Raw genomic sequence first — 18,962 nt, 5'->3', positions numbered from 1 at the left:
TGCAATGAAAATGCGTTTGAGTCTTCGTTGTTTTATCTTTATTCTCCGGGTGGAATTCTATTGATGGACAAAGTCTTAATCATGAATTTCTTTCTGAAAAGTTCTCCTTTGATTTCGCTTGATTCAGGATTATCGATTGCATTGTCACAAACCACTTTCTCTTCCATAACAAGGAAAAATGGAGACGGATGCATTTTATCAAAAACGTTATTATCTGGTGAAACTCTCAAGCTGAATAACATAAATTTGAGGAATTGCACATGTGAAAATGGAAATGGGGGAGGATTCTGTGTGATGGTGGAAAATGATTCGCAGTTTAGAGTAGGAAATACAAGCAAGACAGAATTCGTTTGCTGTAGCTCGTTAAATAGCTTGTTTTATGGCGGATGTGGAGGTGCAATCCACCTGACTTTGGAAGGAGAAACAACAAATTTTAATGTTGTGAATGTGATATTTGAGTGTTGCTCAGCAACAGTTGGAGGGCGTAACATATTCATAAAAGCAAAAAACTTCCTAAATGTTGTTGATAAAGCACATTTAAATTTTGAAATGAATATGAATGACTTAAATGAATTATGTGGGTACGAAAATGGGGATGAAAACAATGTTATTCCACTTGTGCTTTTCTTTCGAAGTGAGCCAGGAGAATACTTTGTTGGAGGATCAAATAAGCGAGATTGGTACATGTGTGGATATGTTGATCAGCAGTGCAAAACATTGAATTATGCAGTTGAAGAACATGCAACAACAAGTGGAATAAAAGTTTCAATCAATAATGGAACAAATCTCAGAAAAGAGCTATCTTTTGAATTCGGAAATATAATTGTGAAAGGACAAGCTCACAACTCTCGATTTATAATTGATGAAGATTCACAAAGCTTCGAAGAGGGATTTATTTCAACAAGAACCACTACATTGTTTGAAGATTTGCAATTTAATTTTCCATCCACATTAAGTTCACATTCAGCGCTCTTTTCGTGTCAAAATTCAACTCTGTGTATCTCACTATGCAGTTTTGAAGTTAGAAATGCTGAATGTTTTTCTTGTTCGCTTATCACATGCGCTGGAGGAACAGTGTCCCTGATTTCATCGACTGTTAATGGACTGTCGTTTTCTTCGAGTTGTGTCATTGAATTGGTGAAATCTGGAGGTGGAGTAATTTCGAAAACAAACTTCACAAATTTGGAGCTTTCTTCCGATATAGCACTAATAAAGTACAATTCTGTTGGAACACTGAAAATTGATCAAACTTTATTCGAAAGGATTGGGTCTGAAGAAAATGGAGTTATTATGAGTCAACAAGGAAGCTGCTTGGATGTTGATAATTGCATTTTTAAAGATATACATTTATCTGAAGGTGATGGAAGTGGGATAAACTGTGTAATTGGAGGAAATCAAAAACTAAGCATATGTAATTGCAATTTTTCTGGATGTCAAGCATTGAAAGGTAATGGAGGAGCGTTATTCGTAGAAATTGGTGGAGAGTCGCAGATTCGTGCAGATAAAGGAAACAATCAAACAGTGATTGAGAACTGTGAGGCAAATCAAACAGAGTCAAAAGGAGGATGTGGAGGAGGGATATTTGTTAAATGCAATGAAAATGGGAATAATGACTTCAAATTTTGTTTATTGCACTTTGGAGCATTAATCAATTCAAATAAAGCTTCAAGAAGTGGATATAACATTTTTATTGACTCGCAAAGTTTGTTTGATACAATAACAAAGGATCGTTTTGTAGGTGTTATTTCTACTTTAGAAGCAAATGATAATGAAGCAATGGGTATTGAAGGAGGAAATGAAAAGTATCTTATTCCGCTTAGGCTTTTTCTTCTCGATGATTTTTCTTTTCCAGGATATGTTGGAGGGGATAATTCGCGAGATTTTTCTGGATGTGGATTTAAAGGTTATCCATGTTTCACAGTTGGGAAAATAGTAACATTGCGGTTTGAGTCGAAAAACAAGGATATTGTGCTCAATTCTGGATTCGTTTGTAATGAATGTATTGAAATGAAAGAGAATATTTGGGATATGAAATGTTTAGAAAAGGAAACAAAAATTGAATTTGCTTTTATAGAAGGAAATTCATTTGAATGGGGAATCAAAACAATTGCTGAAGTGGTAGTGACAAATATTTCTTTTCTTCTTTCAACTTCATTGGCTTTATCATCTTCGTTTATTGTTTGTTTGTCACAGATGCTCTCACTTAACTCATGTGGTATGAAGATTTCTGATATAGAACAGAACTCACGAATTGGATTCAGTTTTTTAAAGATTGAAGGAGGTTCTCTCAAAATTGACGATTTCTTATTTGATGAAAGCACTTTCATGCCAATTGAGACCAATTTTTTCAATATTGGAGATGCAGCTTCTGTTGCATTGAATAACAGTTATCTGAAGGGGATTGAACATGTTGGAGGAAGTGGAGGATGTTTGATAATAAAACACACCTCATCAACTGGCAGAATTGTTTCATTAAAGAATTGCACAATATCCTCAAAGTGCAGCTCTGGTAATAGACTTTGTGGAGGTGGATTCATGTGCTTTTTGAGTGGCAGAAACAAATTACGGATGGAAGCAATGAAATTGGAGAAGTGCAATGTGCCAAATGATGAGAGTGAAGAAACAGGGAAAGGACTAGGAGGAGGAATATTTTTGTATGAAGAAGATGGTGCATATGACTTTTCATTGGCAGAATTATCTTTTATATCGTGCAATGCATGGAAAGGAAATAATATCTTTTTGAATGGAAAGGATTTTGTTGAGGCTATTAATACTCAATCATTTGCTTTCAATATAGGTTCTATGAGTCGTTCAGATTTGATGGGATATGAAAGAGATTCAACAAATGTGGAGTTTGCCATTCCTCTTTGTGCATATCTCGATGATTTCAATGGTACTGCGTTTATTGGTGGAAGTGATATGGATGGGTTCGATCACTCTGGATGCGGAGTTGAATATGCTCCTTGTAGAACGATACCTAAAGCTGTTTTAGTCAGGTTTCCTGCTCCCTCTTCATTTGTCAAACTCAAAATCAAACCTGGGTACACATTGATAGATTATGTAAAATTTCAACTTCGAACGTTTGAGATTTGCGGTTTTTTAAACGAAGAAATGACATCCATATCTATTTCGGATAGTGGAAGAGGAGATCAAGAAGGATTTATTGAAACTGTATCGCAAACATGTATAAAAAATCTTTCATTTTCTCTTCCATCGGTGTTTGTTGCTTCTCAAAGAACCAGTTTGATATATTGCATGAAAGAAATGCTTAGAATTGAAGATTGCTCTTTTTATCAAATCGATCAACTTTCAAACATCTCATTTTGTCTGATAAAAGCAAATGGAGGGAATATTGCTATAACTCGTCTCAAACTTGTCAATATGAAGTTTAATCTTCTTCCAACGTTTGAACTGAACAATTGCCACGCGGTCATTGAAGTATTGAAAGTTGAGAAAGTCAAAAGCGAGTCATCACAAGGATTGATTGTTTTGGAAAGTTCTTCCCTTCAAATGGAAAAGAGTGTTTTGAACGATTCAACTTTTGAAAATGGATGTTTAATATTTTTTGATGAAGGCTCTGGACTTTCAATCACAAATAGCTCTTTTTTGAAAAACACACGCCAAAGTGGAAATGGTGGAGTATTAAAAGGGACAGTCGGACAAACCAAAAACGTGAATGTGATAAATTGTACGTTTGATACAGAATTGTGCACAGGCATTCCGTCAAGTGGAGGATGTGGACTTTTTGCTATAAGAACAGGCGGATCACTCACATTTGATTTGAATAATGTGCAAAATTGCGCTGTTGTTGGAGAAATGGGATTCGGAGGTGGTCTGTTTATCGAATTTGAAGATGATAGAATCAATTATTCGATGAGATCAAACAACTTTTGTGGGAATGCTGCTATTAAAGGCTCAGATGTGTTCCTTATTTGTTCAGCTCCTGGGTCTTTGCTAATTGAAAGACTATGGTTGGGAACAATTGATGAGACTGAAACACCTGAGAGGAATTTCTGGGTTGTTGATTCTTTGGTGAATTCTGTAATTGATTTATCGATAAAGAAGTTCTTGTTTCCAACAGAAAGCACAACTGTGTTTATTGAGGCTGGCCAAAGCTCAGATGGACAATTGTGCGGAAGCGAAATAGTTCCGTGCGACAAGCTAATTGATGGATTTCTTAATATGGCAGACAACAAAACAACAATCCAAATCAATAATCACAACTCTCTAAATGCAACAATCAATCGAAGAGGAAAATCTTTGTCCGTGCGAGGGAAGATGAGCGAATGCGAACTGGAAATCTGTGAACATGGATGCTTTTGCTTGACGGAAGGCAACAGAGACGTTTTCTTGACTCTCAGTCGCTTGTTGTTCAATCTTCCACAAACACTAGGAAGAGAAAATGAAGCATTGGTTTGTGTGAGCGTTGGAGTAATGACAATGATAAGTTGTGCTTTTAAACCAAAAGAAAACATACTGCTCCAAACAGAAATGAATATTATAAAAAATGCAGGAGGAGAAGTTAGGTTTGATCATGTGTCGATCGACAATATCTCTTTTTCTGTCTGCGGAGGAATAATTAAACTTGTTGGTGACTCGTTCATTGCAAACAACTCAATATTTTCGCTCTTGAATGGAGAAGGCGAAGGTCTTATTATTGGGGAATCTCTGTCAACTTTGGAGTTGAGCAATATAAATGCAAGTGAAATTTGTGTGAAAGATGGAGGTTTGATTATTGAGTGTTACGGAGCATCTGTCACAATTCAAGATTGCAAATTCAAAAGATGTTGTTCGACAACAGGAAACGGAGGGATTTTGCTTTGTGAAATGAACGAGCAGAGCAGCTTCACATTTGCCAGAGACGAAACAGAATGCTGTTGTGTAAATATGGCAAATGGAAGAGGAGGAGCATTGTTTTTGGACATTCAAGGAGAAACGGATGGAAACATTTTTCTGAATGATCTATCATTTTCAAGCAATGATGGTGCAGAAGGAAAAGATCTTTTTGTTGACTGTGTGAACTTGAATAATACAGTCAGATTGGAGAAATTTAAGTTTTCATTGGCAGATGGAGATAATAACCCGATTGTTGATGCAAAAGGAGTCGATGATGGAAGATTTTCGAAGCATGCAGTCGACCTTTTATTGTTTTTGATACAATTCAAGTCAACTTCGATATATTTGTCTTCAAATGGCTACGATATGATTGGATGCGGGTCTGCTGATTATCCATGTGTATCGTTCTGGAGAAGCATTCACAATTTACACGCTGATATTTTTGATCAGACGAAGCTTTTTGTTAACGGATCAGCGACTGTGAAAAATTCTTTTGATATGTCTGGAATTATCGTCAATTCGTTTGTTTCAAATAAACAATCAACCATTCAGGTTCTTTCCAATATTTCAAATACACTATTCAATTCGATTTTCCTCAATGAAAGATCTATTGGATTTGAATGGATATATTTTTCTTTACCTAACTCATTTATATGTCAAATTAATCACTTTATTTATTCACAAACATGGAGCGACAAAACTTATATGAAGAATTGTTCGATTGAGTTTGAAAATAGCGAAATAGTAAATTTTGAAATTATGAATGTCAAAGGAGGAAAAGTTGAATTGAAGGAATGTAATCTTATATTACATGCATTCAGTGTTACTCCATTTGAATTTGATGCATCTGTTGTAATTGAAGAATGTTTTCTGAGGGAAATAAAGACACCTGAAGGACGTGAAGGAGGATGTATGAAGATTTATGTTAAAGAGGATCATTCACTAATTATTAATAACTCTGTTGCAGAGAATTGTGAATGCTCTTTGGCGAATGGGAAAGGTGGAGTGATTTATCTAGACTGTTCATCTTCATTGATTTCTGAGCCATTTTGTTTGAGAACTGTGAAATTTGCTGGAAATGATGCAAAAATCGGGAAAGTGATGTTTCTTCTTTCAAGAGATTTGAATGAAAGCATCACAACAAGTTCGTTTTCGTTTGATTATTCATTGATGAAAGAGGATTCAAATTTGTTCGTGGGAAGTGACAAACGAATTAACAATTCAGATCTGTTTCGATTTATTGTCGCATACTCAAACATAACTATATATATTTCGTCTGATGGCTTTGATGTTATGAGATGCGGCAGCAAAGAAGATCCATGTTTTTCATTTTGGAAGGGAATGCAACAGATAAAACCTTCAGAAATAATGAAAGAAATACTTTTAAGTGGAACGATAACTATAAACAATGAGTGGAACCTCACAAATCACATTTTGAAGACTTCTGATGAAAACGAGAAAGAAAACTCAAAAGCTTCGTTGACATTTTTGATACAAAAACAAAGCGATGACATGTCATTCATTTCAAATTTTGGATTTTTGAACATATCAGAAATTATTTTTATTTTCTCGAATTCGGGAGCCTCTGATGAAAAGGTGATTATTGAAAGTGGTGGAAAATTGCTAATAATGAATGATTGTGAGGTCAAAAGCAACTTCCAGGCGAATGAAGCGCTTGCCTCATTTCTGATCGTAAAATCTGGAGAGGTGATGCTGAAGGCGCTGAAAGTGAGCCAACTTAGGGTCAGCAAATCTTTCTTTATTTTCTGCGAAGGAGTGAAATGCAATATTGAGAAATTGTCTGCAACATCGTTGTCCTTCAGCAAATCTTCTCTTGTATTAATATCTGGTGATAATACCTTTGAGAATGCTGGATCGATATTTCTTAGTATGAGCGAATCAAGCATCAGAATGCTTGAACGAGAAAGCAATGGGCCGTGCGTTATTGAAAGTTCTTCCACAAAATTTGTCAGTTTTGTTGTTAATGAAAGCGTACTGGAATCGTGCCAATCAAGGGAAAGCGAATATGGAGGAGGGATATATTTTCAGCTTAACGAAGATAGTGAATTCAAAATATTTGATACAAGGATATCCCAAAGTAACTGTTCGATGATAAATGGAATGGGAGGAGGGATATATTTGAGAACAGAGCTTTTAGGAGAGCTTAACTATCTGTTTTTTAATCTTTCGTTTTCAGGAAACAATGCTTGGATTGGGCGAGATATCTTTATTGAATGCACGAATATATCCGCACAGATAAATGAAAGCCAGTTCAAAATGGATTTGAGACAGGAAGTCTTCATCCGTTCGAATGCTATTTTTGGAAGTGACAAAAATGGAGATTTTCCTATTGACTTGATTGAGCTTATAACAATTTATCAATCAGCAACAATCGTTGTATCGAATGTGAACGGAAAAGGAGGGAACAATACAAGGAAATGCGGGATATCGGAGTTGCCATGTTTGAGTGTTGGATATGGACTGGACCATATTATTGAAGAATTTAACTCAATGTTGGCCGTTGATGGAGAAAGTGAGATTGAGAAAGAAATAGAATTGAAATCGTTAACAATGCGTTCAAAAGGGTTTGATTTTTCAAACATCAGTATTTCTCCTTTCCTGGTGTCCACACGGGATTATGTGGTTTCTGTGAGTGGGCATGTTGTTATTGAGCTTGTTAACATTCAATTTTCAAGGACTTTTCCAAGTACTTATAAAACGATATTTTTTGTGGCAGGAATGTTATCTATTTTGTCAACTTCATTCAATTCGAGGAATGATAATTTTTTTGAAGCAACAATTCCAACTTTGATTGAAAGTGTATCTGGGAAACTAACGATTGGTAATTGCACAGTGTCTAACATTGCATCTCCATATTTAATGCATCTGAGCACAGATGTTGTTGTTAGGCAGTTAAAAGTGGAAAATATTCACTGTTCTTCCGATTTGATTACTCTGACTAACGGGAACTGGACTTTCAATGAGTTTGATATTTTCAACGCAACGATTAATGAAGGATCAATTTTCAAAGTCTATTCCGAATCACGTGATAATGTATGTGTTTTGCACTCGATTCTTCAAAATGTGTCTCGTCAATCATCTGGAACTTCAATTATGTCTTGTATATCTCCCCTTGAATCTGCTTTGATTGGGAACTGCACAATCAAAAGAAGCTGTATGAATCGAGAAAAAGGAAGCATCGTATCGATAAAAAGCTGTTGTGAAATGATTTTGGATTCATGTTTATTTGATGGAGAGTATTCTTCAGACGTTGAAAGATGTATGGAAGATAGTGAAGATGCATGTGAATGGGATGGATCAATTGTTCATTTTGAGAATTCGTCCGTAATTGTAAAAGATACATCAATTAAAAATGCAAAAGATGGAGGAGTGTCCATTTCTGGAGGGGATGTGAGTGTTGAAAAGGGAGAGTTTTTGAACAACAATCCAGGCATATCGAAGTTTCCATCTGTAAGACGAAACATCATCTGCTCAGATGAAGGGTTAGTGAAGATCGAGAGTTTAAAGGGAGGAGATGGACAAGAGAAATATTCTTCATTGTGGTTTCTGAATGAAGGATGCAAGGTTGGAGGAATTGCATCTGAAAGAATATCAACATTGTTTATTCCAATTTTAAAGGAGGTGAAAAGCGAGAAGAAGGGAAGTGTTGCAGAGCTTCGGTTTATTGGTAATGTTCTTATTCCATGTGAATTGTCGTTTAAAGTTAGCTCATGGATTGGAGATGCCGAGGCTGTTGAGCGGCATGAATTTTCAGAGGCTGACTTTGTCTCGGAGAAGGAAGTGTGCGGATCAATATCATCAACCACAATCGAATCAGCTCCGAATGAAGCAGAAGTCACAGTGGCAATTGTATTTGGAAAGAAGGAGGAACAACACAGCACTCCTTTTGTTCTGAAGAACAGAACAGAGAAGCAGACAGAAAATTATGATAATCTCGTTGAAAGAAAGAATAGCAATTCTTTATCATGGAGTACAATAGTTTTGGCAGTGATTCTACTTCTTGTTATAATTATTGCAGTAATTTTTATTATCAGATGGAAGAAGTCAAAGATGAGAACAGAAGAGCTCGAGGAAATTGTGAATGATAATATTAAAAAGGATCCGAAGGCATTTGAGATGGTGACGATGGAGATGTCACCAGAGGAGCAGTGGAGGAGAGCAGAGAATGAGGCAGAGAAGAAGAATGAGGAAAGGATGAAGAAGAGGATATATGACACGAATCTGCAACATTCAGAGTCATCAGAGCATCTTCTCTCTGAGAGTGGGTCAACTGAATATATCTTGGGAAAGGATTCAGACAAGATCCCTCAATGGATGTTGGAGAAAGATGAGGAAGAAGAGATAAGGAAGAGAACACCATCGCCATCTATTTCATCCACTTCAACGACCGATTCTGATTCGACTTTTGTTCAGAGAGAGGATCTTTGCCCAACCACTTCATCGATGTCGAACTTGGTGGATGCAATGGCCTGTTCATCGCCTCATGAGAAGCTTATTGTGGATCTGAGGGATTCGTTGTTCATGCTTCTTCATGGGAGGAATAAGACAAAAGAGATGGCGATTGGAAGTCTTCAAGAGAGAGAACAAACAGCTGCCCAGATCCTGTTCTGGGTGGCGAATGGAGCTCTTCACTCCTTTGATGAAATGGAAAACCCTCTTCAATCATTGAATAATCTGAGTCCGCACATTGTTCTCTTCTCCGAGCATATGGTCATATGCATTGTGATGCATTCAGACTTATTGTCAGATGATGATTCAGACTCATCGTCCATCTCTTCATCAACAGTTGTGACATCTGCCAGTGGCAATGATGATGATGAAAGTGACTCTCTTCCTTCTTCAGCCTTTGAGGATGAGGATGACTTCAAAAAAGAGTGTCTGAGGTGGAAGGCACCAGAATTATTGGTCAACAAGAAATTGGGAGCGACAAAGGAATCGGTTTCGTTTTCGATTGGGCTGATGCTGTGGGAGAGCTTGTTGTTAAAGATTCCATTTGGAGAATACGAAGCAGTAACTGCCGGACAGAAAATTGTCAACGGAGAAAAGCCAAATTTAGAATCTGTGATGAGTTCATCTCTTTCGACTGTTGTGAACGCATGTTTATCTTTTAATCCATCGACTCGTTTGTCTCTAAACATGCTGAAAAGGGAATTCATTCAGCGCTTTCCAGCTGGAGCTGCGGTAATGACACTGTCCGATGCAATCACTTTCACAGATAATTCAAGTGAAGACAATAAAAGCATTGAAACCGTTCAGCAAAGAAACTCTCAAAGGAAAAAAGATACTTTCAAGAGGAAGAAGGATAAAAATGTTTCTGAATATTTTGTTAAATGAATTGAAGTTAATTTCTCAAAGAATCAGTTATAGATTTCACGAAAGTTGTGTTATTTTCACAAGTCAAAAGTAGTTTGTTACGATGAAATTGGATTTTAAATGATTTGTGTTGTTTCTTTTTGAGTTCAAAATATTCAAACACTCTTGTGTTTCTGATTTTTAATGAACAGTTTTTTGAAATTAGTATTTTTTATTAAGTTCATGTTACGAATTTTGTCTTTTTTCCAACAAAGTGGTTTTCAAACCAACTCTGCCACCAAAAATATCAAATTTTTAAAAAATCCCGTTTTGAACAGTGTGCATTCATCGATTTAAAATGCTTAATGAAGGATTTCTGTTTTATGAATCAAAATCATCTTTCAATAAAAATTATTATGATAAAAATTTCGAAACAGGAAAAGTGATTTGAAAAGTGAAATAATATAAAATGCAATATTTTACCAACATTCTTTGAAAAACTGAAAATAAGCGTGTGCAAGAAAAACAAATTAAATTAAAATTTCTTAGCAAAATAAGTAAAAAGCGAGTAATAATTATTTGAAACATCTTCCATTGATAGAATTTTTCTGATTTATTCATCAAAACTATCGCTGCTTGTTGAAGATGATTCGTCGTTGGGATTAATAAGCATTCTTAATTTTTTTGTCACTTCTATCATATCAGCGATAAGAGATGGAGGCTTTGGTGGAAACTGTTTTTCTGGAATCTTTCTATCTGCAGCCGGACGCAGCTTAACTCCTTCTTTGATTGCAGCCATCGTTTGCATCCGCAAATTTCCGGATATTGGTGCTTCACTTGAAGATTTATTAATTGCAACTCCACTAATATGAGTGCATTTTGCTTCCTCTTTTGTTCTCACACTTTCAAATAATTATTTAAATTCACAAAATACTTTTCATGAAATTTCAACTTCAAAAGTGAATAATTCATTACCTTGAATTTTTTCGTTCAATAGCATAACTCACTGCAGTTTTAGGTTCTGAATTCATCTGAATAAATTCAACACATGGTGCTTTTGGTACAAAATTGTGCATTGACAAATCATCAAACTGTATTTTCATCTCAGGAGCAGGCCGATCCTTGTCAGAAGTTTGCCTTTTCTTTACGTCTTCATAATCCGTTGCAAAAAAAGAATCTTCAGTTTGCTTTGTTGATAATTTTTCGCTTGATTGCACTGTTTGCGCAGTATTTCTTTGCAAATTTTTCTGTGATTCGCCTATTTTGTTGAATCCATAAGGAAAATCCAATGGATGTTTTTGTTCAGAAATCTCAGAACAAAGAATAGATTCAGTTGCCTGCTTTGAAGCATCTAAATTAATTTCATTAAATGTTTGCGGAGACAATGAATTTTTATTCACATTTTGCCTCTGTTTTTTTGTTTCTTCAGAATCCAACGGATTTGAAAAAATATTCTTAAAGAAAGTTGAATCTTGAACTACAGGAGAAACATTTGTTGAACAAGAAGAGTGTGTATTTTGTTCTTTACATTGCACAAACTGAAAATCTCTTTCTTTTGTGTATTCTTTATTAAAGTCCATCTCTCGCTGTTGTAATTGCTTGTTTATGCAATTATCATCTAAGTTGCAAGAGCCTTCCGTAATAAAACGCTTTATGCTCGACTGAGTTTGACGCAGAAAAGAATTGTGTCCTTTCCTCGTCTTATCATTCTTAAAGGAATTTGACCTTCTCTTTTCCTCTTTTGCTTCCTCCTTTTTAAAGGTGTCAATCCAATGCTCCATGAAATAGCCTGGATTTGAATATTCTTCAGAAAGTTTTGGAAAATCATGAGGTTTTTGATTATCTGGCAATTCAAAAATCAACTTATCAATATTTGATAAATCTGGTGGTGATTCCGCATTATCGTAGAGTTCCTTAACTTCGGGAGTAAGTGATTTATTATCAAATATTTCTTCAACAGCGTTATAAACACCGTTGCAAAGAAAGTCACCTTCAGTGCAAGATAATCCATATTCATTCTTGTAAAATTCTTGTTGAAATTTTTGATGTTTATTCTCTTTAACTTTGAGATGTTCAGAAACATTTGGCAAAGTATTTGTGATTTCAAACATTTCCTTATATTTCAAATAAAGTATCGTTTTCCAAAACAATTGGTCAAAATTTTATCAGAATAAAGTAACTTTGATGAAATAAATACTGCATACCCAATTGCAAAATTTTTGATTAATTGAAAAAAGAAAATCGCAAAGTTCATAAACTCCAATAGCACTAGAAACTAATTCTCTTGGAACAAAATTAATATTTTTAACTTCATCTATCATTATATTCCCAGCAACAGCTGGTCCATTTTGAAAACGATGTGATTCACAACAATTCATCTTGATCATATGAAACCTTTACAAATATTCATTTTGGTTTTTTTTTTATAAATGTTCAGAATTCCGAAATCCTAAAAACAACAAATAACTAATTTGTCTGTTGTAAAGTGATGCGAAAATATACAATTTGAGGAGGCAATTATGCATTTGGAAAAAAATATGATAAAGAAATTTCATTTGAAACTTTTCAAAATTATAGTTCTCAATGATCCTTTCCGTTCTTAAATATTAAAGTCACATTCGAGATTTCTTTTTCATTAATTTTGGGATTGTTCCTTTGCATGTTTTCGTGGTCTATGGGTGCGTTAAGTTCCTCTTTATTGTTTTCAGCTTCAGAAACTGATCTTGCATAGCCAACAATAAATGAAAGAGATTCACCGCCAGAAAGATTGTTTCTTCCATGCGGATTCGATTCTTTGTTTGAAATAATACAAAAATAATCAATTAATTTGGGAAAGAAAGAAAGAAGGAAGGAAGGAAAGAGAGAGAATGAGAATGAGAATGAGAATGAGAATGAGAATGAGAATGAGAATGAGAATGAGAATGAGAGAGAGAGAGAGAGATAATAAATAATTTATTTGTTTAAAAGAATTATTTTTTTTATACATTTTGTTTAATTGGTTTAAAAAAAGGCAAACTTGAAGCAGGATTCTCTGATGAAACAACAGCTGCCACTCGTGGATATTCTTCCCCATCAAAGAAACCAAAAATAGGTCCACCTGAATGCCCTCCTATGAAATAGATGAATGAATGAATGAAACGAACAAAAAAAGAAGAAATAATAAATAAATAAATAAATAAATAGGGAAAAAAAGGAAAAAAAGAAAAAGAAAAAGAAAAAAAGAAAAAGAAAAAGAAAAAGAAAAAGAAAAAAAGAAAAAGAAAACAGAAGTTTATTGAAAGATAAAAATATTTTTGCTTCTTAAAAATAAAAATAGACTTCAAACGTGTCAAATCAAATGTTGTCTTCATTAAATAAGAAGTCAGAGAGCCAATTGTATATTCCTTCACGAAAGTCACGTTTCCTTGCTCCTGTATAAGAGGAGTTATTCCCTGATTATAAATAAATAAATAAGTTTTTAAAAAAATGCATAAATACAAATATAAAGAGAAATGTTAGATGATAATTTCTATTAAACAGAAAATAGAAATAAAATAAAAATAAATAAATAAATAAATAAATAAATAATGTTCAATCATTTCAAAAACGAGGTTTCATCAAATGTTTGACAAAAATACTAAAAACATTCATGCTCGTCAGAAGCAGAACTTCATACTTCATCAAATCCATGCTCTGGCTGAGGATATCCCACATTAAACCAGTCTGACCTCTCTTCCCATTCTCTCTTCCATTGCACTGTGCCGGCATATCCGGCTTTCTTTCCTAGCTTTTTGCTGATCTTCAGACAAGACACGTCAAATGCAGCTTGAACTGCGTTGATCTTCCCGCCATTACGAGTGAGAGAATATACGGTTTTCACATCAGCATATCTGAAGATATAAAACACGAATAACAGAAAGAATGCGCAATTGTGTGATTCATTTTCAAGCGCAACTTAATTTTAATAAATTTTGATAATTGCTAAACGAAATACCCAAATGGTGCATGTTTCTTGTAAAATCCAGGCAGGAAGCGAATACGATCAATTGATCCATCATCGTTCCAGGGAATGCAATGCGATGCTGTTAAAACAATATCTTCTCCAACGAGAGTACCAGTGCAAACTCCTCTAGAAGAGACAAGCATTCCAATTGATGACCTTGAGTAATTACACAATTAAAAACCAAAATGTCAAAAACAAATACCATGGATACGAAGCATTTTTAAGCTCCACTCTGTTGTCTTCGTCAAATACATGTAATGGGGCATTCTGTTTATGAATTTCTTTTTGCTGACGATCTTTTTGAGCTGGGGTGAAATGATGATCATCTTCAAGGACGAATTGAAGTGGAAGAGTTGATGGACAAAATCCTTCTAAGTCAAATTGCTGTGGAAGTTCAACTCGATGAAATTTTGGCAGTTCGATGGAATCTTGAAAATGCAACAGAGATGAAATATTCTCTGATTTATTCGAGACAGGTTTGTTGCCAGCCTGAATGAGGAAGCAAATGAGTGAAATCAATACTGCATAATGCAGTAGCATGAAAGAAATAAAAATGAAATTTTATTTTCCTTCTAATTCTTGAAAAGGAACGTTCAACATTCTACAGATTATATATTTAATTTTGGGTTAAAAAATTATTGAAAAAGAAGAGAATAGCTTTATTAGATTGGTGTTACATGATATTAACTAAAAAATAATTTTAAAAAATATGTCATTACGATGGAAATAATAGTTTTTTGAATACTTAAATTGGAAGGAAAAAATATTTTTTAACTTTTTATTATTCTAGAATGAACAATGTTTATTCAACTGTTTTGACGTGCACGGTGTTTGTTGTTGCATGTGCTAAAGTTGGGAGTCCGGCAGTGTACACAACATTTTCTCCAGTCTTAATAAAGCCCATTCTCTTCATCTTTTTCTCCATTTCGGAAAATATCTCCTCAGCGGGAGGAATCGAAGACATCATCAGTCCATATGCTCCGCGGGTAAGGCACATTCTTCTGATCGTCGAAAGCGAAGAAGAAAACACATAAATAGGAATTGCAGGACGAGATGTTGAAAGACGGATAGCTGCATTTCCAGTGTCTGACACACAGCCGAAAGCCACAGCATCGGTGGAGCGGGCAAGCATATGTGCAGCAAGCCCAACAGAAAAGCCTGAGGTCTTTCCAGATGAATCCTTCTGCTTCTCCGGGTTGAACAGCTCCGCCTCAAATTGCGACCTCTTGCCGTCTCTGAGGTGAAACTCGGTTTCCAGAATAATGTCCTGCATCGTGTGCACTGTTTCCACTGGAAATTCTCCGGCTGCTGTTTCTCCGCTAAGCATAACGCAGTCTGTGCCATCGTATATGGCATTTGCAACGTCTGTTGCCTCTGCTCTTGTAGGTGTTGGGTTGTGGGTCATTGATTCAAGCATTTGTGTTGCTGTGATAACTGGAAGTCCCATTTCAAGACAATGTCGGATGATGTGCTTCTGAAGGCATGGCACTTTGGCAGTACCAACTTCAACTGCAAGATCACCTCTTGCAACCATGCATGCATCGCTTACAGCCAGAATTTCATCAAGATTCTTTATGGCCTCGGGCTTTTCAATCTTCACAATAATTCGCATTTCTTTGCCTTTAGCTTCAATCAGATGTCGAAGATCAAGAACATCTTGCGGCTTTCGCACAAATGATAGGGCAAAGAAATCCACTTCGAGAGTGTCGAGCACAAATTTTGCATCTTCAATATCCTTCTCGGTAAGTGCTGGAAGAGGTCCCAAATCAGTTGCTGGAAGGTTTATGCCCTTGTGATCTTTCACATCTCCACCTTGTTCAACCAAGCATACAAGTTCATTTGGATTTTTCTCTTGGACTATAAGACGAATTAAACCATCATCGATTAAAACAGGCTCTCCAACATTGCAATGAGTGATCATTGGAGTGAATTTTGTAGTAATAACGCCTGGTTTCCCTGGTTCAGGTGATCCAACAATTGAAACTTTATCTCCTCGCTTAATTGTAATTTTTCCACCTGGAAATGTATTTGTCCGAACTTTAGGTCCTTGAAGATCTGCAATGATAGCAACTTCTTTTCCAAGATCTTCAGCAACTTTACGGACAATTTTGTATAATTGTTCATGGAATTCATGAGTTCCGTGAGAAAAGTTCATTCGGATCACATTCACTCCTGCAGTTACAACTTGAGCTGAAAATCCAGCAACAATTAAAGAAAACGAAGTAAAACATATTAGTTAACATTAAAGATAAATTTTCATATAAAATTACAAACAAATTGTTTCATAAGTACTTGTAGCAGGTCCGAGAGTTGCAACAATTTTTGTAAGAGGTGTAAAGCTTGCGGAAGGTGATTTCAAAGCGGAATCCGTAGAAGAAGCAAATTCTGGCTTATATTGAAGTAAATTCAAAGCAGATGAAGCCCGTTTAAGAGACATTTTTCGAAAGTTGATCACTGCACCCAATCTTAAGAAAAATTCCGTTGTAATTTAAAAACATTTCAATACTTAAATATAAAACAAAAAAAGACATGGAAGTTATTACAGCAATATGATCAATAAAAACAAGAAAAAAACAAAAATTTCACAAAAGGAAAAACAAACAAAAGAATGAAGAAAAAAAATTAAAAAAATAATACAAATCACATTCTTGCATTTTCAATTTATGCGTTTAATTTATTGTCAAAAAACAATGAAAAGGTCTTGTTAAAATATGCAATTATTTTTTTGAAAATAATTTCTTTTTGTGAAAATCGGAGAAACAAGAAATAATGTTTTTAATTGTGTCTGAAAAAGCTAATATAATTTGATCTTTGCGATTGGTAATTTTTTGTTGACCTTGACATATTCATAAGAAAAATCTTTTCAAAAAAAAAAAAAAATGCAAACTTCAAACGACCATATTTCAACAATCGAGCTGGTTGATATGATGCGAATTGAATATTTTCGAAGTTTGTTGTTGCTTTTGATCCTATTTTCTTGCATTAACTTATTTCGCACAAAAATCATTGAAAATTTAAGAAATGCTTTCTGAGCTAGATTGTTGTTCAGATGCAGAGCAAAAACAAAAAATAGCTGAAATGAATGAATTGGTAAACAAGATGAATGAAATGGAATTAAGAGTAGCCTTTACTCCACTCACATTTAACAATATTAAAGATAAAATTGAAAATAAAAAAATCTCATTGGAAAACGCACTTACGTTTCTGAAGCATTATGGATATTGCTCATCGTTGAAATTGATATATAATCCAACATTTGTTATCTCTTCATTGCGCGATTTATTTCAAAATCTGATTCACAATGAAGCATCTAAAAAAGAAAAACATAATGAAAATCTATAAATTGAACTTTGCCAATGCTATGTTATGTTATATACCAAAGATTTAACAATTGAATTAAACTCAATTTGTGTGCCCTGCCTTTTAAAAGTTGCATCTCAGAAGGAAGAAAGTGAGGAAATGCAAAAGGAAGTGGAAATGACGTTATTGGCAATTGGATCGATGGCAAATAATTTGGTATGTGCATGTTGAATCATTTATGTTTATTGCAGTTTTTTATTATGAAAATAGAACGAGAAAAAAGAAGAGAATAACAACAGCGTAATGGAAATCATAAAATATCATCAAGAGCGCCGCAATCTTACACGTCTTGCGTATCAATCTATCTGGGATTTCTTTATTTATCAAGAAGATGATGAAGAGGGAATAATCTGTGAGATTATGAATGAACTGGATTTCTCGAAAGAATCAGTAAACGAAATGAAGGTGCTGATTGAGAGTGTGGAATGGAAGAAAAAAGACAAAAGTGAGAAAGAAATGAAGGATGTGCACACATTAAATAGATGGCTCGTTTCATTAAGATATAGCAATGCGCTAGATTACATTAATATAGAGGAAAGCATTATGTTGGCCAAACTCGTTATGAAATTGAGCAAAGCAGCAAGAGAATATCACGAAGAAATTGTTGAAGTTTGTTTTGATTGTTTGCAACAAATGGCATTTGCTGATTCAGTGAGTATTGGCTGTTTGTTAGAGGGCGGGGTAGTTGATTTCATTTTGAAGGAAATATTTAAATCCACTTTGAAAGATCATCAAATTGACATGTGTTTGTGTGCGTTTAGACATATTTCAGATAGGTTGAATAGGGAAATAATTCGAGAAATTGTCGAAGATAGTGGTAATGTAATTGATTATGACGAAATAATGGCTGAAAAAAGAGAAATTTTTGAAAAGCTTGAAGAAGAAGACTTCGAAGATATAGTTTTCAGCTTTAAAAACATTTATATAGAAAACTCCTTATTTGAAATAAATGACTTCTCTTCATGTTTTGTATTTTGTTAGTTTTTAAATTGAGTAGTATTTTTATTTGATCTTTTATTTTTTCAACCCTTATTTTGTTTATCAGGTTGAAGCTTTAACCAAACTTATTGCCTGGTGATTTTCCAAAATACATTTGTTTTTGTTTATCATTTTTTCTCACTGATTTTTCTTAATATTTTTTTTAATTAAATCTTGGAATTTTTATTAAATCTTTTTTTCTTAATCATTGAGCTGCTTGTCTCTCAGTTAATTATTGTTTCTGTCAGTTTTAAAATTCCTTATCATTTTTTTTTTTTGAATTTTTTTTTTGAATTTTTTTTTTTGAATTTTTTTTTTGAATTTTTTTTAAGTTTTTTCATAAAACCCTGATATTTGAGGAAAACAAAATTTGTGAAAGTTTTAATAAGATATTAATATAAATATGGCTGATCTTTTTTTGAAAACTTCCATTGTTCCATCTTCAAAAAAAAAAAAATAAAAATCTAATAATTTCATCAGTTTTCAGTTCCAA

General features: G+C 34.4%; 5 protein-coding genes across 5 annotated transcripts; 2 read left to right on the top strand and 3 right to left on the bottom strand.

The window, feature by feature from the left end:
• Positions 1–555: 555 nt before the first annotated feature.
• Positions 556–8,942, top strand: MONOS_1025 (uncharacterized protein; the record flags this gene model as incomplete). Its single annotated transcript, XM_067862682.1, has 5 exons — positions 556–917; positions 1,014–5,357; positions 5,658–7,421; positions 7,443–8,859; positions 8,892–8,942. The coding sequence occupies 5 exons, from the start codon at positions 556–558 to the stop codon at positions 8,940–8,942; spliced, it is 7,938 nt and encodes a 2,645-aa protein (XP_067730046.1).
• A 109-nt stretch (positions 8,943–9,051) lies between these two features.
• Positions 9,052–10,191, top strand: MONOS_1024 (uncharacterized protein; the record flags this gene model as incomplete). The annotated part of the gene is made up of 1 exon (XM_067862671.1): positions 9,052–10,191. The coding sequence occupies one exon, from the start codon at positions 9,052–9,054 to the stop codon at positions 10,189–10,191; it is 1,140 nt and encodes a 379-aa protein (XP_067730045.1).
• A 341-nt stretch (positions 10,192–10,532) lies between these two features.
• On the bottom strand, positions 10,533–11,252 carry MONOS_1023 (uncharacterized protein; the record flags this gene model as incomplete). Its single annotated transcript, XM_067862660.1, has 2 exons — positions 10,533–11,051; positions 11,125–11,252. 2 exons carry the CDS (start codon positions 11,250–11,252, stop codon positions 10,763–10,765), a joined length of 417 nt encoding a protein of 138 aa, XP_067730044.1. The 3' UTR covers positions 10,533–10,762.
• Positions 11,253–12,564: 1,312 nt separating this feature from the next.
• On the bottom strand, positions 12,565–14,274 carry MONOS_1022 (putative peptidase S1 family protein; the record flags this gene model as incomplete). Its single annotated transcript, XM_067862645.1, has 5 exons — positions 12,565–12,941; positions 13,166–13,258; positions 13,475–13,580; positions 13,805–14,018; positions 14,123–14,274. 5 exons carry the CDS (start codon positions 14,272–14,274, stop codon positions 12,730–12,732), a joined length of 777 nt encoding a protein of 258 aa, XP_067730043.1. The 3' UTR covers positions 12,565–12,729.
• A 495-nt stretch (positions 14,275–14,769) lies between these two features.
• MONOS_1021 (pyruvate kinase (PK)) lies at positions 14,770–16,589 on the bottom strand. Its single transcript, XM_067862634.1, has 2 exons — positions 16,406–16,589; positions 14,770–16,321 (listed from the first exon to the last, which is right to left on the bottom strand). The coding sequence occupies exons 1-2, from the start codon at positions 16,566–16,568 to the stop codon at positions 14,934–14,936; spliced, it is 1,551 nt and encodes a 516-aa protein (XP_067730042.1). The 5' UTR covers positions 16,569–16,589; the 3' UTR covers positions 14,770–14,933.
• Between the last annotated feature and the right edge of the window lie 2,373 nt (positions 16,590–18,962).

This window comes from Monocercomonoides exilis (genome assembly GCF_001643675.1).
Source record: "Monocercomonoides exilis strain PA203 chromosome Unknown scaffold15-1837935, whole genome shotgun sequence".
NCBI classification, from domain to species: Eukaryota; Preaxostyla; order Oxymonadida; family Polymastigidae; genus Monocercomonoides; species Monocercomonoides exilis.
Note: the sequence above shows the minus strand (reverse complement) of the source record. Positions and strands in the feature narration are given on the sequence as shown.

Bases quoted from the DNA above. Each gene is read 5' to 3' on its own strand.
- MONOS_1021 (XM_067862634.1), bottom strand. From the start codon at position 16,568: ATGTCTCTTAAACGGGCTTCATCTGCTTTGAATTTACTTCAATATAAG. The intron at 16,322-16,405 runs GTTTGTAATTTT...CTGGATTTTCAG, and splicing joins AAGTACTTATGAAACAATTT to CTCAAGTTGTAACTGCAGGA.